The sequence below is a fragment of the Onychostruthus taczanowskii genome, unplaced genomic scaffold (assembly GCF_017590055.1).
Source record: "Onychostruthus taczanowskii isolate IOZ18803 unplaced genomic scaffold, ASM1759005v1 scaffold64, whole genome shotgun sequence".
Taxonomy (NCBI): Eukaryota; Metazoa; Chordata; class Aves; order Passeriformes; family Passeridae; genus Onychostruthus; species Onychostruthus taczanowskii.
The window spans coordinates 3712371-3736734 of record NW_024504122.1 but is presented as its reverse complement, the minus strand read 5'-3'; the positions used below and the strand labels follow the sequence as shown (position 1 = coordinate 3736734).

At 44.9% G+C, this 24364-nt stretch overlaps 1 protein-coding gene across 10 annotated transcripts in view; it reads right to left on the bottom strand.

The window, feature by feature from the left end:
* The window catches only part of MTMR3 (myotubularin related protein 3), a 75986-nt gene that overhangs the window by 16895 nt on the left and 34727 nt on the right, over nucleotides 1–24364 (bottom strand). For all 10 annotated transcript variants that reach the window (XM_041420508.1, XM_041420504.1, XM_041420509.1 and 7 more), the window contains 9 exons: nucleotides 22352–22425; nucleotides 21886–21975; nucleotides 20286–20402; nucleotides 14548–14630; nucleotides 11549–11715; nucleotides 8566–8662; nucleotides 7645–7758; nucleotides 1682–1887; nucleotides 1362–1493 (listed from right to left, as the gene is read on the bottom strand). In XM_041420508.1, coding sequence (XP_041276442.1) covers nucleotides 1362–1493; nucleotides 1682–1887; nucleotides 7645–7758; nucleotides 8566–8662; nucleotides 11549–11715; nucleotides 14548–14630; nucleotides 20286–20402; nucleotides 21886–21975; nucleotides 22352–22354 — 1009 coding nt within the window. In that variant the 5' untranslated portion in view covers nucleotides 22355–22425. The remainder of the gene's footprint in view (nucleotides 1–1361; nucleotides 1494–1681; nucleotides 1888–7644; nucleotides 7759–8565; nucleotides 8663–11548; nucleotides 11716–14547; nucleotides 14631–20285; nucleotides 20403–21885; nucleotides 21976–22351; nucleotides 22426–24364) is intronic.

The window sequence follows — 24364 nt, the reverse complement described above, 5'->3', positions numbered from 1 at the left end:
TACTTTGGATGTGCTCAAGCAACACTGAAGGCCTGAACAGACAGGGCCAGTGCTCAGGGGGCACCTCAAGAGAGCCAGAAAATACCAGTTCAGTAGTTTTCCCAAGATTTAGTCTTCCCTCTGCTGTGATGCTTCAGTCTGCACAAGAATGATCACACAGTAACTAAAATGACCATTTCTACAGGAGAAAAACAATCAGGATTCAGAACCTGGGATACTGAGTGCTCGCACAAGAAAATTCAGGAGTCTGTGATGTTTTGTATCACTTGATTTCCCAACTCTTTATCAGCCCAACAAATGCTGGGCCAAACACAATGAGGGACTGCAACTCCAGGAGCAGCCCCAGACAATATCAGACAACTTCAGAGGTTTTTTTGTATTTTTACTGAATTATATCTAAAGTACAGCACAGATGAGCTATTTTTATACACAGAATAAAGCAGACCTGGCAATACCTGCAGAAAATCTAGCAGCAAAAACAAAACAGGTTTTATTGAAGGTGACAGGGTGTTTGAAAACCTTCTCCACAGAACTAAAAAACCAATATACAGGAAGAAAATCAAACTTCCTGTATACTGTGCTTTTCTGTTTTGAAATTTTACTCTCTGATGAAGAATTATTTAGTGGTTTTGAGATGTTAAATGGAAACCTATCTTTTTTTTTAAACTGGTGGCTACAAATCAAAATGCAGCTATCGCAGCAAAGACCAAAATAAAAGGTCAAAAGAGCTTTCGTTATCTTATCTCCAGTTTTTCTGTCTGGGACTTTTTTCCAGCCTCTCCACCCATGGAATTTTAACAGGCTGCATTAATACCCAAGAGTGACCATAAATAATATCTTGTTTATAAAACCACCAAGTCACAAGTGCCAAAGAACACAGAATGTGGTGTTGCAACTGTATTACACATGCAAGGTGAGGCAGGATTGCAGTTGCTATGATACAAATACTGAAAAATGCTTCAGCTTTAGGGAAATTGCTGAGAAGTTGTATTTTGCACAAGTGTTCTAGAATATTCTTCTCCTCTGCAGCCAGTGGGTTTTACAAGTTCAGGGGTTTTAGACAGGAGCACACTGGACACCTTTGTCTCTCTCTAGTTTATACATCTGACTCAGCAAGGGAAAGCTCTTCAGCAGATTCCACAGGGTTCAGCATTCACTGAGCACTGTTGCCAGCTGGGTTAATGGCCTGAGAACAGACTAATTAACAGCTCAACCTGCCCTCTGAAGGGCTGGGTGGGGGCTGCCATGATCCAGAACATTCAGACAGATGAGCAGACAGTGCTGAAGGGTGTTGGGGTAATCACACTGGAGCAAATCCCTTTGACTGACTGCCTGGAAAGCTGAGGAGGAATGCTGCTCACCTGGGCACTCACAGCCACCCCCCTTGGCTCTGTTGGCCACGGCTGCTGCGTAAGATCGCGCGTCCAGGATCAAAAGTTTCTGAGGCTGGATTGCCAAACTCTCTGCTCCCGAGGCATTGGAGATGGAGGAGTCTGGGGAGGAGGAAACGGGTGATGAGCTCAGAGGATCCTTCTGACATTGGTTACAGCACCGTTCCCACAATGCACATGCACTGGAGAATGGGAACTAAATACAGCAGGTACCCTATGTTACAGCACTGGGGTTTAAACTTTTACATAGAGCTCTGCCCTTGACAGAAAAGCAACAGTGTCAGCCTTACCAAATTCCACATCAGAGAGGTCCCCTCCGTTGGACAAATCTCTGGAACAATTCCCATTCATTAACTTGTTACTGTTGGATCTGGAGTCTGAGGCACAGGCTTTGGCTACGGACTGGACCAGGTGCTCATCGTCGGCGTTCCTCCAGCCCCACCAGCTCACCTCGGGCTGGCCGCAGCGGGAGATCACCGCCCCATTGCTCTGGTGCCTGAAAACAGGGAATACACAGCCAACAGTCAGGATGAAGAGCACAGAGGGCACAACAAATTCAGTGGAGTGCTCCAGTAGCTTCATTTCCACTGGGGACCATCATTCAGCAGTTATCCCCAACCTGGGATTCAGCTTCCCTACAGAATGATGGCTGTGACCACAATCACTGACAGGTGAAAGTCGGAGCAAGGTCAGGAAGAGAAAACAAAGCATCTTCTTGCTCATTTTGGCCTGTTGGCCAGTGAAAGCTGGGGAGTGTTGTGGAACAGCAGGTGAGGCATGAGAGAGGAATTCAACATGGATGAGGGATAACTGAGAACACCCTAACCTGGACACGGCTCTCATCTCCTGGGAGGTGACATTCAAAAAAAATTTGTCTCACATGTCTGAAGAGTTAGTAGTTATTTCCTTAAATCTGACCTGGCTTCTTGTACTACGTAAAAAGAACAGATCTGGAATAATTAAAACTTACTGAACCATTGCAAACATGCTCTGAAAAAGATATGAAGACTCTCCCCTATAATCTATTATAAAAAGTGGACTGAAATGTATTATCACAGTAATTCCAGTCACTGCCTTTGTGCTGGCACATCCCCCTGCTGCCACCAGCTCTGGGACTCACCAGTCACTGAAGTGTTTGCAGCTGGAAGGAACAAACTTCTCCCTGACCTTGCCCAGCAGCACCCTGAATTCAGGGAGCTCAGCCCTGGGGAAAGGATGCCCAGCTGTGGGTGCAGAGAGCTGCAGGTGGAGGGGCCAGAGCAGCACACACAACTTCTGGGGCACCTCAAAATGTTTAATCCCTGCCTCATGTCCCAGCTGGAATATCTAAGCCCTCATCCACACAGCTCCTCTCTGTTTAAGCCAAAGGATTCACAGAACAGTTTGGGTTGTGAAGAGTCCTAATGCTCTTCCAGTGCCACCCCTGCCATAGCAGGGACACCTTCCACTGTCCCAGGGTGCTCCAAGCCCTGCCCAGCCTGGCCTTGGGCACTGCCAGGGATCCAGGGGCAGCCACAGCTGCTCTGGGCACCCTGTGCCAGGGCCTGCCCACCCTGCCAGGGAACAATTCCTAATTCCCAATATCCCATCCATCCCTGCCCTCTGGCACTGGGAAGCCATTCCCTGTGTCCTGTCCCTTCATCCCTTGTCCCCAGTCTCTCTCCAGCTCTCCTGGAGCCCCTTCAGGCCCTGCAAGGGGCTCTGAGCTCTCCCTGGAGCCTTCTCCTCTCCAGGTGAGCCCCCCCAGCTCTCCCAGCCTGGCTCCAGAGCAGAGGGGCTCCAGCCCTTGGAGCATCTTTGTGGCCTCCTCTGGACTGGCTTCAGCAGCCCCAGATCCTTCCTGTGCTGGCCCCACAGCTGGAGGCAGCTCTGCAGGTGGGGTCTCACCTGAGCAGGGCAGGAGAGCAGAGTTCCCCCTTCCCCTACTGCCCACACTGTTGGATCAGCCCAGGGCAGGGGTGCATTTCTGGAAATAATAGCTTTTCAAGCAGAGGTGCCTCTGGGTAATGCTTTCCTCATCCAGGAGTCCCCCCAGAACCCTGGATTTCCAAAGTGTGTTCCTGCCAATTACAATTCCTGTATGTTATGATGCAGGAAAAGATTTTAGAGCCTTCCTGCAAACAAACTGCCCAGCTCAGCTTCAGGGCAACCAGGAGCTGTTCACTTCCCTCTAACCAGGGAACCCAGAATGCTGAGGGTCAGCTTAACCTTTAAGCAAATCTTAACAGCCCTGAACAGGAAGCCAGCCCACCCAAAGCAACCAGTGTTGACTTTTTGGCTCTGAGCACTCTGACGGATGTTTCTGGAGGTGTGACAGGCTGGTTTGTGCTGTGCTGTCAGAGCTGTCACCCCCGGGTGCCGCGCGGCACCTCCTCCACTGCAGTGTCCCCACGGGCACCGCGTGGGCGCCGCCGCCTCCTGCTCCTCATCCAACAGCAACACAGGGACAGGCTCCGCGGTGCACAGCCTCCAAGTGATCAAACAGGCTGGGATACGGGTTTGAAGTACTTTTCATAGCTCTTTTCTAATTGTTTCATATAAAATCCCTTCCGTGAGAGGAAGCACTGACACGCTGCGTTAAGTGAGGCAAAGGAAAAGCAATGCGAAGCCACAGCTCTTACACCAGGTGCCAGCCCACTGCAGGCACAGGGAAATGGATTTCTGCTGGAATTAATGGCCTTCCACAAACAGCTCTACCCATAGCAAATTAGTTCAGGAAAAAATACGTGCCAATCACCGAAAGGCCACCTAGTTCCCCGCTACGGTTGCACAAATAAAAGAAAATAAAACATCATTATATGTGTAAGAAATCTATTTTGAACAGAGCAGCTCATTTATTTTTCCATATGTTCTCACAGATTTCATTACTACGTGCTGCAGAATAATTTTCATAGGTTCATAAAGAGTTATATTTTCATCTCCAGGTCCTTGCCTCGCATTATACAAATAATGAAGAATCATTAGGCTGGGAGATGAGCTCGCTGGTGGCTATGCAGCCCCACCAGTGCCCTGCACAAAACTGCCATGCTCAGAGGTACCAGAAAATCAGCACACAATTCTAGTTAGGGACATGCTGGAGGGCTGAAGAATTCCACTCATTCCAGCTGGACTGGCTGCAGGGATGAAGAACAGCCAGTGTGATGCTGAGATCCTCAGGGATAGAGCTGGGATAACAGGGCATCACTCAGAGCTCAGGAACCAAACAAAACAATTCAAAAAACTTGAAGCAAAACCTCCATGGAAAACTCCCTAGAGACAAAAAACCTGCAGGCCCCTGCAGAAACCAAGAGTAAATCAGCATTAGGTAACTCTAAAGGCCTTTACAAGCTGTTGTACAGCTGCAGAACACATGTACACCTCTGCACAGGCTTCATTCTCCCCGTGCCCAAACCACGTTGGAGTACAACAATAAATCCCCCAAGTCCTGTAACCACAGAGCAGTGAGGAGCAAGGAAGGGTGAACTGCTCCCTGTGCTGCATTTCTGAACCATCAGCACCATAATGGGAATTCCTTTGTTGCAGTTCAGGGATGTAATTCACAGCAGAAACAGAATTTCCACGTACCAGAGGATCCCTGGGCCTGTGTGTGGGCTCACCCTCAGCAGTGCAAGGCTAAAGGACACTTCCACACAGAGAGCCTTCAGGGAGGCTCTCATGATGCTGTTTCTACAAGACAGGGGGAAGCCCTTGCTACTGTCTTCTCAAAAATTCCTAAGAGCATTCTCCATTGATTCTTTGGGGCCAGATTTATCTACGTAAATTTTTGTTCCCAGAGAGGTTGAGGCTGAGGCTGCCCCTGGATCCCTGGAAGTGTCCAAGGCCAGGCTGGACAGGGCTTGGAGCAACCTGGAATAGTGGAAGGTGTCCCTGCCTATAGCAGAGGCTGGAATCAGATGAGCTTTAAGCTCCCTTCCAACCCAGTCTGTTTCTGTGACTCTATGAAATGTGTGAATAGGCTTAAAGATTGGAAATAGAAAGAAAAACTGCAGGGTCTGGTGTGAGATTTCTTTAGAAATCTGATCATAGAATGGAAGCAACGCTCCTGACAGTCCAGTCCCCATGGAGCATTCCTGGAGCTTGTCTCCAAAATCAGCCTGCTGGGCTTTTCAGCCTGGACTGCTTCACAGGGACAATGAATTTCCTGTTGCCAGTGTCTGCCTCTGGTCCCTGTCCCAGTGATCTGTATCTGAGACAAATGATTTGACTTATTTAAAAAAATCCAGATTACTTCTTTTTCCCATGAAGTAAAGCAAAAAGAAGTTTAGTAATGTGATCAATACTGAAACTAAAATTGTTGAGTCCCAAAATAATTTAAGTGGATAAAAAATGTTGAGTAAGCTCTTGCCCCTTAGTGAAAAAAGGAATTCCAGTCATAAGATCACTGAATTACTTGGGAGGGAAAGGACCCTAAAACTCATCCTGTTCTACTCCCTGCCATGGGCAGGGGCACCTTCCCCTAGCCCAGCATGCTCCAAGCCCAGTCAAACCCAGAAATCCTCCTCCCCTCACTGCTGTGAGCTCTATTAGAGCCCAGAGTGATGAACTGGATGTCTTGAAAAATCTATTACTAAATGTCAAGATAAGGAAAAAAAATAAATCAAAAAAGAGAAACACTTTTCTCTCACTGATTTAAGCTCAGCAATGAATCCCTGTGTGCAGTTTACCACCCAGAGCCTCAGCAGAACTGATGAAAACTGAACATGGGGACATAACAATTTCAGTCTCTGTGGTCTTTTGACTTTTCAATTGCTCTTCTATAAACCCCTGGAATGCAAGGAGTTCCCAGGAATGAGAACAAAGTGCTTTCCTTCTGTGCAGTGATGACAGCAGCAGGGGAAATGCTGCCCTGGGGAAGTGGGTTTGCAGGTGAGGTATCCCCTAATTACATGACAACTGCAGAAAAGGCCCAAAAGCTAAAGCCAAAACCACATATAAATCATATTATTCTCCTTTAGACATATATATAATATATATACACACACATTTAGTACTGTAATAATAAAATACCCAGGTTTTTAAAAGTCAGCATATGCTGGAAAGCATTTTCCCCTTCCCAGAGCTGAGCAAAGGAGAGAACAACCCCCTCACCATTCCAAAAGAGACCACACTAAACCCCTTTGTTGTTTGGGAGGAAAAGGAAAAAAGACAGCAGGATTTAAAGGTAATGGTTTGCTGCCATGAGCCAATTTGTTCTGCCTTCACTGAACAAGAACCCTTAAGCTCAGTAAATAGAGTTTTGTGGTCTACAGCTCTCCTGCCCTTGGCTCCTCTGACACAAGCTTCAAGGACCTGCCAGCTTTCCTGCTCCCCGTGTTCAGCAGGAATGGGTGTCCAGGCTTAGGGAATATCAGTATTCATTAACTTTTTAATCCCTTTGTCATCTGATGCTTTAAAGAGATTTTAAAGATTTATGGGAGGATAACCACCCCAGGGAAGGGGCCATGGTATTAAGTGACAGGTTTATTGGACCATGGAATGGTTTGGGTGGGAAGAGACCTTAAAGTTCATTCCACTCCATCCCCTGCCATGGGCAGGGACACCTTTCACAAGATCACGATGCTCCGAGGCAACTAGATCAGGTTGTCCAACCTGACCTTGGACACTTCCAGAGATGGGGCAGCCACCAAATATCTACAAAATTAAAAATATTTGGAAAAACAGATGCTGCAATGTATTTCTTACTAAAGAACCTGCCAAAACCCAGTTTCACAGATATGCAATTTTATTATGAAGAATTGCTGGATTCAGTCTAAGGAAGGGTCTGTGTAATTAAAACTATCTAAAATATGGAGATAGGGCTAAACTGTACATTAATTTTTAATCTCAGTTTTAGATCTCCTTCAAGTAATTTTGGTATTTGTCCTTGTTTATACTGCAGTCTGAGAATCAGCCAGATGAGTCAGGGAAAAGCCAAAGGAGTTCCCAGCCAGGGAGGCCATTTATCAGTTCTCCTCTGATGTCTTCATTTCCCATTTTTTCATTTTCATATTAAGAAAAGTTAAAAATCAATCTTAACTGGGGTGACTGCCCCAGGAATGATTTGCAGGAGATGCAAATGCTGAGTGCTCCTCCAGTGTGTGCTTGGAATTCTAAATGCAACCCATTATTCCCACTCAGAGCACACGCGGAGAGTCTGCCTTACCCAGAGCAGCCTGAGCACCTCCCAGAACTCCCAGCTATGAGTTACTCCAGCTTTTCCTTGCCAGGACTTCCCATTTCCAGCCTGGGGAAGGTTGCTGCAGCTGCTCCTCACCTGTACACCACGGCAGGGATGCGCTTCCAGGAGCGGAAGCTGGCCACGCTCTCCAGCTCCTTGTCCGTGATCCAGGCGGGCACGATGATCTCCTGGGGGTAACTGCCACACAGCCTGGGGGAAAGGGAGCAAAGCCAGGGCTATGGAGCAGCTCCAGGCTTCCCAGAGTGCACAGGGCAGCACTGGAGGAACCTGACAGCCTTTTTGACAATTCCTGCTTCCCTGGATGTTAATAAACTCCCTTTCTCCAGCATTAAATATGGAGGGATGCCTTTTTCTCCTTCCCTCTGACTTGCAGAGGCCAAAGCAGAGATTGCTCCTGCAGGGACACCAGCCCCCAGCTGGGAGTCATTATCCTGCACAGGCAGAGCACTCCAATTGCTCCATCACAAAGTGTTCCAGCAGGGTTTGCTATGAGCTGGAGCAGGGATCAGCCAGAACACCCTGTCCCCCCAGCTGGGAATCACAGAGCACCCTCCTTTGCCCCAGAGCCTGAACAGGGCTTTTGTCTGCTCTCTGAGTATCTCAGAAAGCATTTTCTCTTACTTATTCATCTACAAATCTAACTCTTCAAAACATCTTTCTTTTTTTTTTTTTTTTTTAATACATGTCTTTGTACTTAGATAATAAGAAACAATAAAAAAAAGTCTTAAAAAGTCAAACTCCACTCTTTGCTCACTTAAAACCTCCCTTAGAATGCTTATTCTCTAATTAGCCACACCAAAACCTGGCATTTCCAAGCCTAAAAAACTGTAGCAGCTAATAAAACATTAAATAATTTAAAGCACATTTTTTCTATAAACCAACAAAAAATCATAATTCTGATTGTCCCTTCTTGGGAACTTAGAAGCTGAAAAAAGTTCCAGTAACTGAGTGTTTTGAGATGCAGTTTGGCTGTGGAGCAGCAGCCCCAGCACTCACTTGTACTTCTCATTGATGTTGGAAATCCTCCAGGCATTGTTCATATCAAACCCCATCCGCTCCACTTCGTTCTTAAACCTGGAAGTTACGTGTTCTCCTGGGGACCAAGAGCACAGGGGAAAATGAATGGGAAGTAAGGAATTAGGATTCCTACTTTGCAGAACAGAGAAAAGCAGCACAACCTTCAGTCCAAAGCCACCCGGTGCATTTCACAGCCTCATTCTGACATTGGCACTGACATCTCTCCCTGGCCAGCTCTCCAAAAATGCCAGAGTCCAACAAGGAGTTTTACCCTGAAATTACCAACTTCTGGAAATTCGTATTAAAAAGCAACGCTGCAGACCAGAACCATGGACATCAGCAAAGGAACTGAGATCCATCAGCAATCCAAGTGGGATGTTTGGAAGTTCAGAACAATTTTCTATCAATGAGAAGAATGTGAGGCTCTGGTGAAAAAGGTTAAGACCTGGAATGTGCCCTGGAACGTGGGCAATCCTTTGAATATGCATTTCCAGCCCCAGGTTTCCTGTATGGCTGGAGGCAAGTGCTGTCATTTGTCCTGCATCTCAGTTTTCCATCATAAATTGGACATTATTCTTCTGTGAGTCATGTGGAGATAGAGAGGTAGAACGCATAAATGATTGTTTGACACAAATATCAGTCACAAGAGCCTCACAATCTCCTGGATTGATACATTAAAGGAAGTGGAATGAGCCCCATTTATTTCCTAGACACTTTTGTTTTAAAGTCTCAAAATACAATTGAAAAATATACAATGGCAATAAAGAATAAGAAGACACAAAGTCTAGAAAATGAGACAAAATTTCCAGGTTTCCAGGGCTAAGAAAAGTGCTAAATTTAATGAGCATGTGAGCAGCACTAGATAAGTGAATCTGAAAGTTCATCCATTGCTTGTCTCTTTAAATTACTGCAGCATTAAATCCTGAGGCAGAGCAGCACCCAAGGGGGGAAAAATCTGCTGAAAAATTAATGCTTTAAGTATTACATCTCTCCATTAAATATTGTAGAAAACCCTTAAAGCCTTTCAATCCCCCAGATATCTACAGATACATGTTTAAATCCAAGATGTAAATGCACATGTCTGAAATTATTTTTAATGCCATTTTACAGGACAATTAGAAATAAATATAAAGAGGTAAATTAAGAATACAGACAGTAGCCTAATTACAGGACTTAATAAACTACAGTGTTATAAAGATCCATTGTCAAGAGCAGAGGTGGAATTGGAAAACACATTCCAGGCAGGCAAAAATCTCTGCCAGATTTGTCCTTAGCAGTGACTTTCTAAATTTAAAAATCCCACAAATTCTTTTACTGGAGCACCACAAGAATGGGCTTCCCTATCAGCTGCTCCTTAAAACTTGTGCTACATCCTTAAGGATTTTTCTGGATAGCAAATGAGAATACTGGAACTATCCCAAATCAGTGCTGCTCAGCCTGGGGGTTTTAAGAGAAACACATAAAGCTACATGAAAATCATAGATTCTGTTTGATTTTTCTCTCTCAACTTTTAGCTACTGTGCAGCCACAGGTTTGCCTCTTGGAAACAAAACCCCAACCTTAATATTTTGTCCATTTCTCCTGAGTTGCTGGTATTTTAAGAGGCACTTTGAGCCAACACTGGTAATGTTTAGAAGCATCCCAACCCACTCTCAAAATCCCAGGGAAAGCAAGCTGGGTATTTTGTGGGCTTGTGCTTCCTATTAAAGCCGACCCTCTGAGCCACAGCCTGGATCTCTGCTATAGACACTGCTAACATATTTTTCCCAGAAAATGTGTTCTGTTGACACTTGGATGGATTTTGAAGCACTTCAGTACTTTTGTCTGTATATACCAAATAATGGGCTCCTTGGAAGTAGAAGAGAAATGACAATGTCTTGGGATTGACTTCTTCAACGACATTCACACTGATTTATTTCAGCTATAATTCAGCTCTTTGAAGGAGAATATCTACCCCCAGCCACAGGCAGCTACAGGGAGATAAAGTTACATTAAAGAAAATTATTTGATAGACAAAGCTGCAAGAAAAAAAATTTGATTGATAAGAATTAATAAAATGGTAAACGTTGCCTCTTGTCCCTGGAAGATTCCAAGGCCAGGCTGGACTTGGAACAACCTGGTCTAGTGGAAGATGTCCCTGCCCACGGCAAAGGGTGGAATGGGATGTGCTTTAAGGTCCCTTCCAACCCAAACCATTCCATGATTATCCTAATCCAGCATCAGACTGAAGTCTCTCTGTTTCAGCAAGGAAGAGGAGACTCAGCAAGACTTCCATACATCTGCCAGCTCCCATTTCCCAAATTTAGTAAAGAGGGAAAAGCCCTGGGTGTGAAACTCTGCTCTGAGGAGATTTTTGGCATTTTCCAGAAGTTGCTAATGGAGTGTGTGAACAGGAACAGGGCCAGGGAACCCCTCCTGCCACTGTGTGATCCCTGCTCTTCCCCAGACACCACAGACACGAGAGCCTGTGCCAGGCTCCAGAGCAGATTCAGCAGCAAGGACAGAATCCCAGGAACATCTCTCAGCCTGGTAACTGGGACACTTCCCTGAGGCAGTGAATTGTGACTGACAGGAGATCACAGAGTGCCTGAAATCTGATTTCTTATACTCAACCAAGTGCTACAACCACCAGCATGCCAAGCTTGAGCTTTTATTTACTTGTGGGCTTCAACAGCCCTGCAGCAAGAATGGTATTCCACTGGAAAAGATCACTGCCTGTGGCTGTGAATGAACCCAGGAGTAGCTCAGAGGCTCCCTTCTCTTCCCCAACATCCATCTTGGAGATCAGTGTTCCAGACAAAAATGTGACAATCAACCCAGAATGGCTTAGACTGAAATCTGCTGCAGTGGTGAACGAAATGCTGCTGGTTCCACACCTGACTGACTGACTCAAACCCACCCCAGTAATTCCCTGGGGATATCCAGGTGCTGCTCTGGTGATCCCAAGGCTGTCCCCACGTACCTGGCCGACACAAGTCCCCGTGCTGCTCCTTCTCACTGGCGTAAACCTCCATGCACCAGGCGTGGTAGGCGAAGGAGAACAGGTCCTCTATCTTGGACGGGGGGCGGATGGCATTGTTCAGCCTCTTCAGCCAGTCCTGACACTGCTCAAAGGTGGAAAACTGACACCTGGCCCAGAGACAAACATCCCATGGGTGACTTTCAGTAGGAGAAGCCACTCTAGAAGGTGACAGGCTGAGCATGAAAAGCTCTGTGAGAGTTCAAAGTGAGGATAAACACCTTATTGACAACTTAGTTCTGCTTCCATGTGCACTCTAACGGGAAATAAAATGAAACCTGTGGAATGAGTAAAGAAACACTTAAGGAGTCAGGACTGACTGAGCAGCAACATTCTGGGACTGGGAATAACCAGGGTGTGCCCTGCCAGGAATAAGGGGGACATTTCTCCATGTGCTACATATAAAACCAAGAAAAGATCATGCAGGTCAAAGACAGGAATGTGTTACAGCCCCTTCTGACTGCTGGATCAGGGGGAAACTCAGAAAACTATCCCACACATTGTAATCTACATCATAGAATTATACTATTATAGCTGTAGTATATATAATAGTATATTATATATATTATTATATAGTATATATATAATATATACTATATACTATATATGTAATATATATAACTATACTAATATATGTACTATATTATACTAATATAGTATACGAATATATATACTAATATACTATACTAATATAGACTATATAGTATATATATATATATACTATATATATACTATATACATACTATAACCACAGTCCTGTAAACAAGAACAGGCTAGCAGAGCCTATTCTGGGAGTGCTCACCTGGAGAGGAGAAGGCTCCAGGGAGAGCTCAGAGCCCCTTGCAGGGCCTGAAGGGGCTCCAGGAGAGCTGGAGAGGGACTGGGGACAAGGGATGGAGGGACAGGACACAGGGAATGGCTTCCCACTGCCAGAGGGCAGGGATGGATGGGATATTGGGAAGGGATTGTTCCCTGGCAGGGTGGGCAGGCCCTGGCACAGGGTGCCCAGAGCAGCTGTGGCTGCCCCTGGATCCCTGGCAGTGCCCAAGGCCAGGCTGGACAGGGCTTGGAACAATGTAGGCTGGTGGAAGGTGTCCCTGCCCATGGCAGGACATGGTGCCCATGGTGGAATGAGATGGGTTTTAAGGTCCTTTTGAAACCCTTCTCTTTCTTTGTTGGCTGGTGGAAGGTGTCCCTGCCCATGGCAGGACATGGTGCCCATGGTGGAATGAGATGGGTTTTAAGGTGCTTTTGAAACCCTCCTCTTTCTTTGTTGTCTTTGTTGGGAAGCACTGACTGAGCTTTGCCCAATGTTACAGACTAACAACAAGCAGAGAGAATATTCCCTACACAGGAGAAACCAATCTTCAACGCAGTGCATTAAAATTACTTTAGCTTTTCTTTTCAAAGAGGATTCCTGGACTCTTTAGAGTAAAAGAGTGGAAATAAACCAGTGATTTATTTTGCTCTGATGTTTTTCTTTAAGATTTTATAGCTATTAAATATTGCCCAAGTATTTCCATTCGGCTCAGTCCTGGTTAATGATGGCATCTGCATTCCCTCGGGGCAGATTTATCTCCCCTACCTGCAAATAGCTCAGAGCCACAACGTGGAAGGGAAAAGCCATGTCCAACATCTCCCTAGAGCTGTGAGGAACTGCAGCCTGAGGTGTTTATTTATTTCCCATCACTGACTGTAAAGCAAGCCCAGACTACTCACTGAGACAGGATAATTCTCTATTAAACATCCACACTCAGACAAGATACATCTCACCCTAAATTCCTCCTAAATTCTTTTGAAGTTAGTGGTGTAAATAACAAGTATTATCTCCATTTGAATTCTATTCTCAAAATACAAAGCTTGCTCATGAAAAAGAACAAGAATATATTCTAACCCTTCTGTCTCAGTCCCAAACTTCACCATCTCAGAACCATCACCAAGTCCTCAGTCTTGGAGATGCAATTTTGAGAGAAAATTGATATGGGTGGCAAAAATACAAATAATTTGTATTCATTCTACAATTTAAGGGAAAAAACAAATTAATGTGGGAAGAAGGGTGACTTTCTTAAATGTCAAGAGCTACAAGTGAAGAGGAAGTTAAACATTGAATTCAAATTAAACTAAATATTACCTCTAAAGTAAAATCAGTCCTGGTGAAAAAACAGCCTTTCAGGAAGCAGCTGACCTGTTAAACATTCTGAGTGCTCCGAGATGGCTGGGGCTCCTTTCATTACACAAAAGGTACAGCCAGCAAACATTTAATCAAAAAGAAATGTTCCTTTCTTCTTAATTAAAGTTCATAGATCAAAATTAATTTCTTCAGCGGAAAAGTTTTCACAAAAACCCCAGCGAGGAGCAGCTCAGGGTGGACTGCTCAGAGAGCCCTGGAGCGTGGGGAAGGACAGCCAGGAGTTACTGCTGCCTGCACACCTGGATTTACCACCTTCCTTCACTTTCTCTTCCCTTATGCCCTCATTTTCTTTCCCAGGAGGTTACCATGCCTCAAGGATAGTGACTGTACTCTCAAAGGTGTTGAGAATGCAGGGTGGGTGAAGCCTCCAAACCCCAAATCTTGATAAAACTCATTTGCAATGTGTGTATCAGTTGCTCTATCTACTTCTGTACCTATTGATATGGAAATATTGATATAACTATAATGTATTGAAGCTATGTATTCTAACTGATTGCAAAGCAGGGACAACACACTGAGACTGAAATTAATTTCAGAACAAAACCAAGATCAGCCATGTGAGCTCACAGCAAGGTTTGCTGCTGTCCTGAATCACAACAGTGAGACACACAGCCCTCCTTGTATAAAAACCAGACAAAATAAAAAGCTTCTGAGGGAAATCAAGAAACCCCATTTCCTTGAACCATTCCCAGCTGCCCATGGCACGTGGAAAGTAAATTTCCCCCCCACTTTAACACTGAGCCTCTCCTACCTGATAACCTTGCAGTCCTTGCAAGTTAAATGAAGCTGGAATATATCCCGGCACTCCACACTCTCAATGAGCTGCAATGGAACCTGCAATAAAACACACCAGATTATTTCATTTCTGCAGCACTAACAGCAGTTTCTTTGCATATCTCACAAGGATTTATTGCAGGCTACATGAAGTCTGAAGAGAGGAAAGCAAATGAATCCACAAGGAATTACTTCAGCAGCTCTGAGGTTTGGTACCAGGTGTTCGCATTCCAGCTCCAGTCCTGTGGAGTCCAAAAGCCTTAAGGGATCCCATGGGAGCACCTGAGAAGGCTGCAGGAAAGGCAGCAGAAGCTCCAGCTCCTCTCTCATGGAAGCAGTTTTCTCTCTTATAGGTCTAAATTTAGGAATCTTAATGTATTTTTAGCTGATGGTGTTCAAAAAGAACAGCTAAGCAAGATCCCCTTAACAGATTGCTGCAGTCTGGATGTTTTTCTATGGCAATATCCAGTATTTCCTCCTCAGGGAAAAACCCTTTGGCCTGTTTAGAGCAACACATGTAATGGAAGCAGCCAAATTTAGAGTGATAATGCTGAATCTTTCCCAGTTAAAGTGTAGTTATAGACACTTCTGTTTCCTGGTGTGTGTAACCAGCAGCAGGTTGGTCAGGCAACACACGAGAGCACATGCAAGTACCTTTAAAGATGAGAAAACCCACAAGATGAAAATATTAATTTTCAGTATTACTTTTGGAACTTTACCTGAGATGGGCAAATGTACATTATTGCCTTCAATGAACAGAAGTCATAAATAACTGTCTGAATTTAGATAATACCTGTAATTAACGTGAAGCACAAAGCTGTTTGAATTGTTCAGTAGATTATATGGCCATTGCACAAGGCAATAAACCTCTGCTATCCTTTAGTAACATTCCAAGACTCTGATTTTTGCCATCACAGGACTAAGATCCAGCAGTTTAAGGTCTGGCTTGGGGCCTGGAAGAGCCAGGCTTCTCCACATGCTTGGCCAAGCCCTTGAAGGTCACCTCCAACCAAAGCTTCAGGATAAGGAATCAAGACAGCTTCTTCTCAGGCACCACAAAGCTCAAAAAATACCTCATTGAGGTGGAATGAAAAAAAAAAATTTAGTTAATTTTTCTAATTTTCTAATGAAAATTAGAAGGCCAAGCCCTTGAAGGTCACCTCCAACCAAAGCTTCAGGATAAGTAATCAAGACAGCTTCTTCTCAGGCACCACAAAGCTCAAAAAATACCTCACTGAGGTGGAATGAAAAAAAAGAAATTAACTAAAACCAGCAGGCAAGGAAAAGAGGTATCTCAAAAATACAAACCAAGGGAAAACTTCCTCTGAGCAGGGAGATGCCTGGAGCGAGCTCAGGGCAGATGCTGAGCCCAGGAGAGGGATGAGAGCTCTGCTGGCTCTGGGAAGGCAGGCACAGCTCAGGACAGCACCCCAGACAGAGCCCAGAGCGTTCTCAAATCGCTGCCCAGAGCTCACAGCCCCCAGGTACAACAGGCAGGGATTTTTTGATGCTCAGCCTTTCCCTTGCCACGTCAGACCAGAGCCAGAGGCAGCTCTGGAGCCACCTACTCTCCCCTGCTGTGCCCAGCTCTGCTCCTTCTGTTCTAACTGGAGATTAAATGACAGAAAACCCATGGACAGGTCTTGGCAAGAGGGTGTCTGACTCCACAGCCCAGTAGTTTGTGTAGTCAAATGTGGATTTTAAATAAAGCTGGAACTTGAATTTCTGTCTGTGTTTTCAGCACTGTCACTGGCTGAGATCTGTGACAGAAGCAGTGACATGAAGGGGGCAGGAAATGAGGAATCCCTCCTGTGAGAGCCCCTCTGTGCCCTCCCTAAGCTCAGCCTGACTGTGGCTGACTCCAGGAAAGCAGCAGCACTGAAGTGCAGCACAGACCACAGCAAGTGCTCTGTTCCACAGCTGATCCCTGCATTTCACCTGCTCATTCCTTCCAAGCCTCCTCCTGCTTGACCCCAGTCTGCCAGGCAGGGAAATTGTCACAGTTTTGTCTGATCAATGGACAGGAATGGAGCTCAGACTGGAGAACTTTCCAGTCTGTCTGCATGACTGGACAGCCCCACACAGACCTACTAATAACTCCCAGGAGGAATTTCTCCACGGAAAGGGTGCTCAGGCCTTGGCAGGGACTCCCCAGGGAGGTCTGGAGTGCCCATCCCTGGAGGTGCCCAAGGAAGGACTGGATGTGGCACTCAGTGCTCTGGGCTGGGGACAAGGTGGGGATTGGGCACAGGATGGACTCGATAACCTGGGAGAGCTTTTCCAACTTAAATGGTTCTAAAATAACTTATTTAAATCTACCACTGAGTTAAATGGCACCAAAATGGAAAGTAAGGCATCTTTCCCAGCTGAATCCAAATTCCAGACTTGCTTTTTAAGTCCAGTGCTGCTTTGTCTGCTATCTTTTTATTCCCCAATCCCTGTTTTACTCTGTTTTTTCTCATGTTCATCTTCATTTAAGCAGTTCTCCACCTATTCCCTCCTCCTGGCATTCTGCTTGTGGCTCCTCTTCTTTCTGTCTGCACTCTAATGACAAACTAATTCTTCTCCTCCTGCATTATTTTTAATTTCCTTCTTCCAAAGTCACTCCTTGTTCCCTGCCCTTTCCCTGTGCCCTCTGCTCCCCAGCCATCCATTCCCCTCCACCAGCCCACCTGTGATTCCCTCACAATCTGCAGCTTTTTCTGCAGGACAACCTTCTCATTAATCTTTTTAATTTTCCTTCCCAGTCACAAAAATCTCTCCTGTAGTCCTCTTGTGTTTTCAATCTCCTTCCTGGCCATTATTCTTCCCCCAGCAAAGCTCTGTGGAATTATCTCCTGTCATTCCCTCCCTCCCTGATAACCTTCCCTTCCCACTGCACATCCTTCAGGCTGTGCCAGTCCGACACCCAGAGCCCGTTCCTGGAAGAGCCATCAATTCTATCTGCAGGCACTTCCCTCTAATAATGGCATGGAAACCAGGCAGGGAAAGCAATCATTTTTGCTTTTATAAGAATAAACATGCATTGTTATCTGAGGCAAATTACATCCCATTACAGGGAGTACAGGAGCATCCTGCTCTTGCAGTATCTCCCCACTGTCTCTTATTTAAAATTATCTCATTTTAAATAACAGCAACATTCCATAACTCCAACTTTTTTTTTTTTTGAGGGGTTTTTAAAATTATTTTGATGACTGGAGCTGTCTGTTATCTAAGAGCAGTACAAGATATATTTAGAGAATTACAGCTCTGTAGCTAGAAAAAGCACAAGTTACATTTTCAGTGCTATAACAACCCCCCCACAGCCCAATCCATGCCCACAATTCCCAGTGGGATGCAGTGGGTCACAGGCAGGCTGCTGCAAGCACCAGTGACCCTGCTACAGACCCTCCCTGTGCCCATTTGGCCCAAACCTCTCCAGGACCTCTCGTGGCACCCAGGCCATGGGAGCAGGAACTGGGATTTCCTCCTCATTTTCCCAGCTCAGAGCTGGAATCATGTCAGGGTTTTGGTGCTGGCTGGTGGCCTTAACAAGCACAAGGCCAAGGCTGGGCGTCCTGGAGCGTGGGATGAGGTGGCACAGGGAGCCACTGAGGGTGCAAGGACAGCTCCCAATGGCTGCAGCCTGGAGGGAGCTGAAACCCCCCCTGGCTTCATGGAACCCACAAGGAGTGTCTGAAGTAAATTTTGCTTTTAATTACAGCTGATGACACCTTGGATTTGTCTTGAAGGCCACCTCTGAGTCCCCTCTTGTCTCACAATTGTTGTGCTCTGAGTGTGAAGAATTTGGGCAGCAGGGCCCGAGGACAAGACGAGGATTATGCCACTCTCCAGCAGGGATGAACCACAGTAGCCATGGACATGAGGAATATCCCAATCCAACCATTTTTCCAAGCAAGGGGAAGCTCTCACTAAAACTCAGCTCCTCATCAAATTCCCCCCCATCATGACACTCCTTTGGTACTGGGTCCAAAATCCACCATTGGAAAGAGATTACATGCAATCCATGCTTCCACAAACTCCACTAAATGTTAATTCTCCCATCAATGCAATTAGCTTACAGGGAGGAAAGTGATTAGACAGAAACACTCAGCAGCTGCAAAGTCTGACATTTTCTTAAGGAATCAATAGATTTGGGCCTGGGAACCAAACCTCCCTCATGCACCAAGAGATCCCTGTTGAGTCTGCACTTTTATCCCGTGGATAAATGTAAGTCAACACCCCTGAATGTCCTAATCCCCCAATTTATGCATGGTCTGTGGAACCTTTTGTTTTTGCATTTGAAACACCGTGTTCCTATTAGCAGTGAGATCTAGGAAATTACCCATGGGAAAGATCTCCACACACAGCCCCTTTCTGCACTGTTGCAATGGGAACATTAACAAGTTTGAATGGATTTCTTTCCCAGCCCAGGTGATCTGTGCTGCTCACTGAGGTGTCACAAGACCATTTTCACAGCCAGGGAATTGTAACCAAACAAGAGGGAAAAGCCACAGCCCAGGAATGAAGAATCTCTTGCAGGTATTTGCTGAACAGCTGTGGTGACATAAAAACAGCAGGAAAGAATCAAGATGAACTCAATCAAAAACTACTCAGTGAAGATTTGAGTGAGAAAATCACCATCTGAACAAGAATTTTGGTCAACAATAACCAAAAGGATTACTACTACCAAAATTAATTATTTAAATGTGGTTCTTAATAACTGAAGAATGTTTTATCCTTAAAGACATCCCAAGCCCTCCCTGCCCTGGATTTCAGTGGAGTTCTTAGGAAGTTATTAGTGACAGTCATATATGGTTACAAAGAATTATTTATATTCTGCTCTACCTCATACTCTGATTATTCCTGGTTAATGATGCTGATGATAATGAGATATCACACAGAATGAGAGGACAGAACACTGCATGTGAAAGTCAGGGAAGAAAAATGAACATGGGAATATTCACAAGCTTCTGTGGACTCTTCCCTGAACACAATCAAGGAACGTGATTTGAAAAAAACATCAATTCTTGCTATGCTCAAAAATATTGAAAATCCCTATAAAGCAATATCCCTAACTGTCCTAAGGACAGGAAGTGCAGTTCATGCTCTAATAAAGCAACTCCATTATTGCCTGGCATTCCTCAGGACACTCTTGATTTCCACACTGGAAGTGTCCCCAGCTGGTGAGACTGGTCTGTGTGAGCACCAAGCACTGCCCAGGACTGTCCAACACCCATTTAACTGTGCCTGGCACCAGAGGAGGTGGACACGGAACCATTTCAAGGAATAGACATTTGGAATAAAACTCCCTCAAGAAATGCATTGAAGGTGAGGTCCTACTCCTGACCTGTTACATCAAAAACTGCACTCAAACCACTCAATATCTGGCACAGAACTTCAGCAGCTGGACCCACTCCCACCTTCTGAAGCTCCAAGCAAGGCACAAATCAGGTTTACGTGCTCCAAAAGCCCCTTGGAAGACTATTTGTCCCCACTGAGCTTGGGGACAACAGGTGGCTGATACAGCCAGGTGTGAAGGTTGAGGGATGTGACATTTCCATATGACATCTGATTTTCAGAGCTGCTGAGCCACCCTTTGGTGCCCAAATACGTATTTATTGTCACTGAAAAATCGATTTGAACATCTGAAAAAGTTTTTTCATTCTTAAAAGGGGGGGATCACTGTACCCTTATCCCAAATTCTGCTATTTCCATTGAGATCAGAACACTCACATTCACAACAGATTCCTTGAATTTGATGTGGAGCCTGTAGTTGGAAAGGGCAATGATGGCATCCTCTGCTCGGCCCACGTACTCTGTGCTCTCCCCGTGGAGCTCAATGAACGGCACCTGCAGAAAGGCAGCAAAAATCTCATTCCAGACACCATTTCCCAAAAACCTGCCCCTCCTGCAGCACAAGAAATCAAACAAAGCCTGCCCAGAATTCAGCCCTGTTATTGCTGCTAAGAAGGAATATCAGGTAAGGTTGGCTCTGAGGTTAATTGCAGCCTTTTTCTTAAATGATCCCTTATTTTATGTTACTTTTCCTGAGTGGTAAGTGCCTGGTCAGGGAAAGCAATGAATTTTTATGAAAAATATCCTCACATTTTGGCAAGCAGGCTGACAACGCCTTTGATTTATGCTCTCACTCCTTACTTAATGGAGAGTGGCATTTCCATAATGTTATTAAATTCATCCTAAAGTAGGCAAAACATCCAGGATGAATAATGTTCCCTGCTATTTCCCCACTATTCACCCAGCAAGCTCAGGTAACCAGCCTAGGCTGGATCCCTAAATGCTACAAAGCTGAGCTTGGACAAACCAAACTTTTTGCTCCCTATTTCTCACAGTAAATATGAAAATGCACGAGTATCTTCTGCTTTATAAAGTCAGAAACCTGCAGTTCATTACACCACACATGGAAACTGCCACTGGTTAATTAAAATGTGACTTAAGCCCAGTTTAACTGAGCTGAGTGGAAAGTGAAAATGCCCACCTTGAAAGTGATCTGTTTTTACACCAAAGTAGCTTGAATCAAATAAAAATACTTTGTATTACAATGAAACTCTTCAGTTGATGCAAGAGTGTCTATATGGACAGTCAGGCTGGGGGGGCTCACCTGGAGAACAGAAGGCACCAGGGAGAGCTGGAGAGGGACTGGGGACAAGGGATGGAGGGACAGGACACAGGGAATGGCTCCCACTGACAGAGGGCAGGGATGGATGGGATATTGGGAATTAGGAATTGTTCCTGGGAGGGTGGGCAGGCCCTGGCACAGGGTGCCCAGAGCAGCTGTGGCTGCCCCTGCATCCCTGGCAGTGCCCAAGGCCAGGCTGGACACTGGGGCTTGGAGCAGCCTGGGACAGTGGGAGGTGTCCCTGCCATGGCTGGGGGGGCACTGGATGGGCTTTAAAGTCCTTTTTAACCCAAACTATTCCATTATTCTACGGTAAATCATTTGAACTAAACTGATTTCAAAACGAGCTTTGGAAAACAAAGAAATGTAAGAGTATCTTTTTGTGCAACAGAAGACTTCTGGCTTTGTAACAACCAGGGGCCAAGGCAGTGTTTAATCAGCTTAGTGGTGCTTTTTCAAAACAGAGCTCTAAACTATGGAATAAAACCCTACCCTTGGAATCAGTAAACAGGGAGCAGTGCTATTTTTCAGACACTTGAAGGAATTTCTTGTAATAAAATGCCAAAGTTCTCTGTCCCACCACCAGAGAAAATGATTTTCTGTGCTACCTGTGAATTAAAATTCTAGAGGAGAGGCCAGAGAATCCACAACCAACTGGAGGCAACGGGATTTGAACAGGAGCAGTGTGGTGATTACCTGAAGGTTCTCATCCTCTCGGATCAGCTGCTTCCTGGGAAAAATCTGATTGGCCTGGATGCATTCAAGGCTGTGCTGAGTCTCTTCATCCTGAGGAACAAAGTGTGACAGTCACGGGCAGCACTGGCACCTACTGCCACCTTCCCCAACCACCCACAGTCAAGGAAAAGCTCCCACAGGAGGAAGTGTTCAGAGAATTCCAGGAGCAGTAACTCACTACATTTAGTTTCTAAACTCTCCAACATGGGCCCTCAGAAAACAAATTTGGTATTAGCAACCAGTTTCCTTCCTACAGCCTGATTAATAAAGTCATTAAAAGCTGCGAGATTTATAGCAACATTAGGAAAAAGCATTAGCACTATGCCTAAAACTCAACAATCCCACATGTAAACATTAGCTGCCTAATGTCTTTCCCATTTTAAACTCTTCTGCTCTGTCACAGATCATACAAAGCCCCTTTGCTTACCATGACAGGCCCTGGGCAGGAGGAGGAATCCTCGTCTTTACTTGTAATACTTTGAGCTCTTCACTTACTAAAATCTAGAAAATCAGGAAAGCATAATGATGAAATAAGATTCATTTTCTTTTAGCAAATAAATACAAATTAACTTTTAAAGACTGTGAATGTAGCTGTTAGAAAACTGAGAGCAAACAGTAATTATGAAAAGATGAAATCTAGGGAAGCTCTCCCTCCTGAGAGCCAAAATTGTTTCAAAATGTGTCTGGTTCCTTCTGTTCATCCTGAAAAATTACCTTTGGATGTGCTGCTGGGAGAACACCTGTTTGAAGGCAGCAATTAGACCAGTGTTTATATAATTTAAATTAAAACATGTTCAGTTTTCTGGATACCCTGGAATTTTCTCCCAAGCTGCCTGCAGATGGTGAATCAGAAATCCGTGGGACACAAATCCAAAGGGATCCTTGGGGCTGATCTGGTGTGGAACACAGGGTTTGGGTCCTCCTGGAACAAGCTTCTTTCAACTATGGCACATGAACTGGAGTTCTTATTGGGATAAAAATCCTCATTTTATACTTCTGGCTGATTTTGGATATCCATGGATGCACCAAAATATGCATTTTCCTGCACTGACATTTCCAAGAGTTCCAGATCATTACACTGGGGACTTGCTCTCTCCACTACCCAACAACCCCCAAGCTTTGATCATCTGCAAATTTTCTGGGAATATTAACACAGTCCTGAGGTTTACACAAATCACCCAGTTAAGAACTTAATGACTGAAGTAATACAGGAGTTACAATTTGGGTTTGAGATTGATTTTACACTCAGCTTTTTTAATGCAGGTAAGTTCTTCCCTGTTCTACTCAAGCAAGATTCACTCAGGTATTTCTGGGGTTTGCAGACTGCAGCACACAAAACTTACAAATGAAAATAGAACACATGAGTGCAGTCAGTTCTCAGCTCACATCCAAAGCTCATATCTCTTTTAACTTATAAATGTATTTCAAATTATCAGTACTGAGGCTGACAGAGAAAACCACTTCACACCATCAGCTCCCAGCACTGCAGGGAGCCCCGGACACATCCTGTGCTTGGTATGGAATACTGACAGAGGGCAAAGGAGCAGCAGCTGCTCATCAAGTATCCTCACATAGGTGTGTCTGTCAATATATTCACATAAAAGGGGGAAATGATGAGCAGAATCGAGCTCCAACTGCCATGGATTCACCAAAAATTAATGCAAAAAGTAGATTTAAAATCCTGGGAGAGCTGGAGAGGGCCTCAGGATGAGGGCTTCAAGCAACAGGACAAGGAGGAATGGTTTCCCACTGCCAGAGGGCAGGGATGGGTGGGATACTGGGAAGGAATTGTTCCCTGGCAGGGTGGGCAGGCCCTGGCACAGGGTGCCCAGAGCAGCTGTGGCTGCCCCTGGATCCCTGGCAGGTTGGATGGGGCTTGGAGCAGCCTGGGACAGTGGAAAATGTCCCTGCCCATGGCACAGGGGGCATGGGATGAATTTTAAGGTCCCTTCCCACCCAAACCATTCCAGGATAGTATGATATAAAAAATACCTTGTTATTTCAAGGAACTCCTTCAGCAACTTCATACACAATTATCAAAGAAACACCAACTGAATTAAAAAAATTGCTTTATTATAAATTTGAAGCATGCTTAGTATCTCTGAGGAAAAGCTTTAATTTAGTAGGCACTATGCTGGAAAAAATTATTTCATACTTCAGTTTGATTAGATATATGTAATTTATAAGTTTATTATATAACCACCTACATATTAATAAAACCAGTATTAGCATAGAAAATTGAGTCTTTTTAAATATCTTACAGCTGTGCTCCTAAAATCCAGCATAAACCTCCAGCAGAGACTACCCAAAATACCAAGTTTCAGTATAACTCCTGCAATCAGTGCAGAACAGTTTCTACTGTTGACAGTGTGTTTTTTTCCATGTGAGAATCTTCCTTTTTAAGGTGAATTTCAGGAAAGCTGTGTGGAAAAAAAAATCT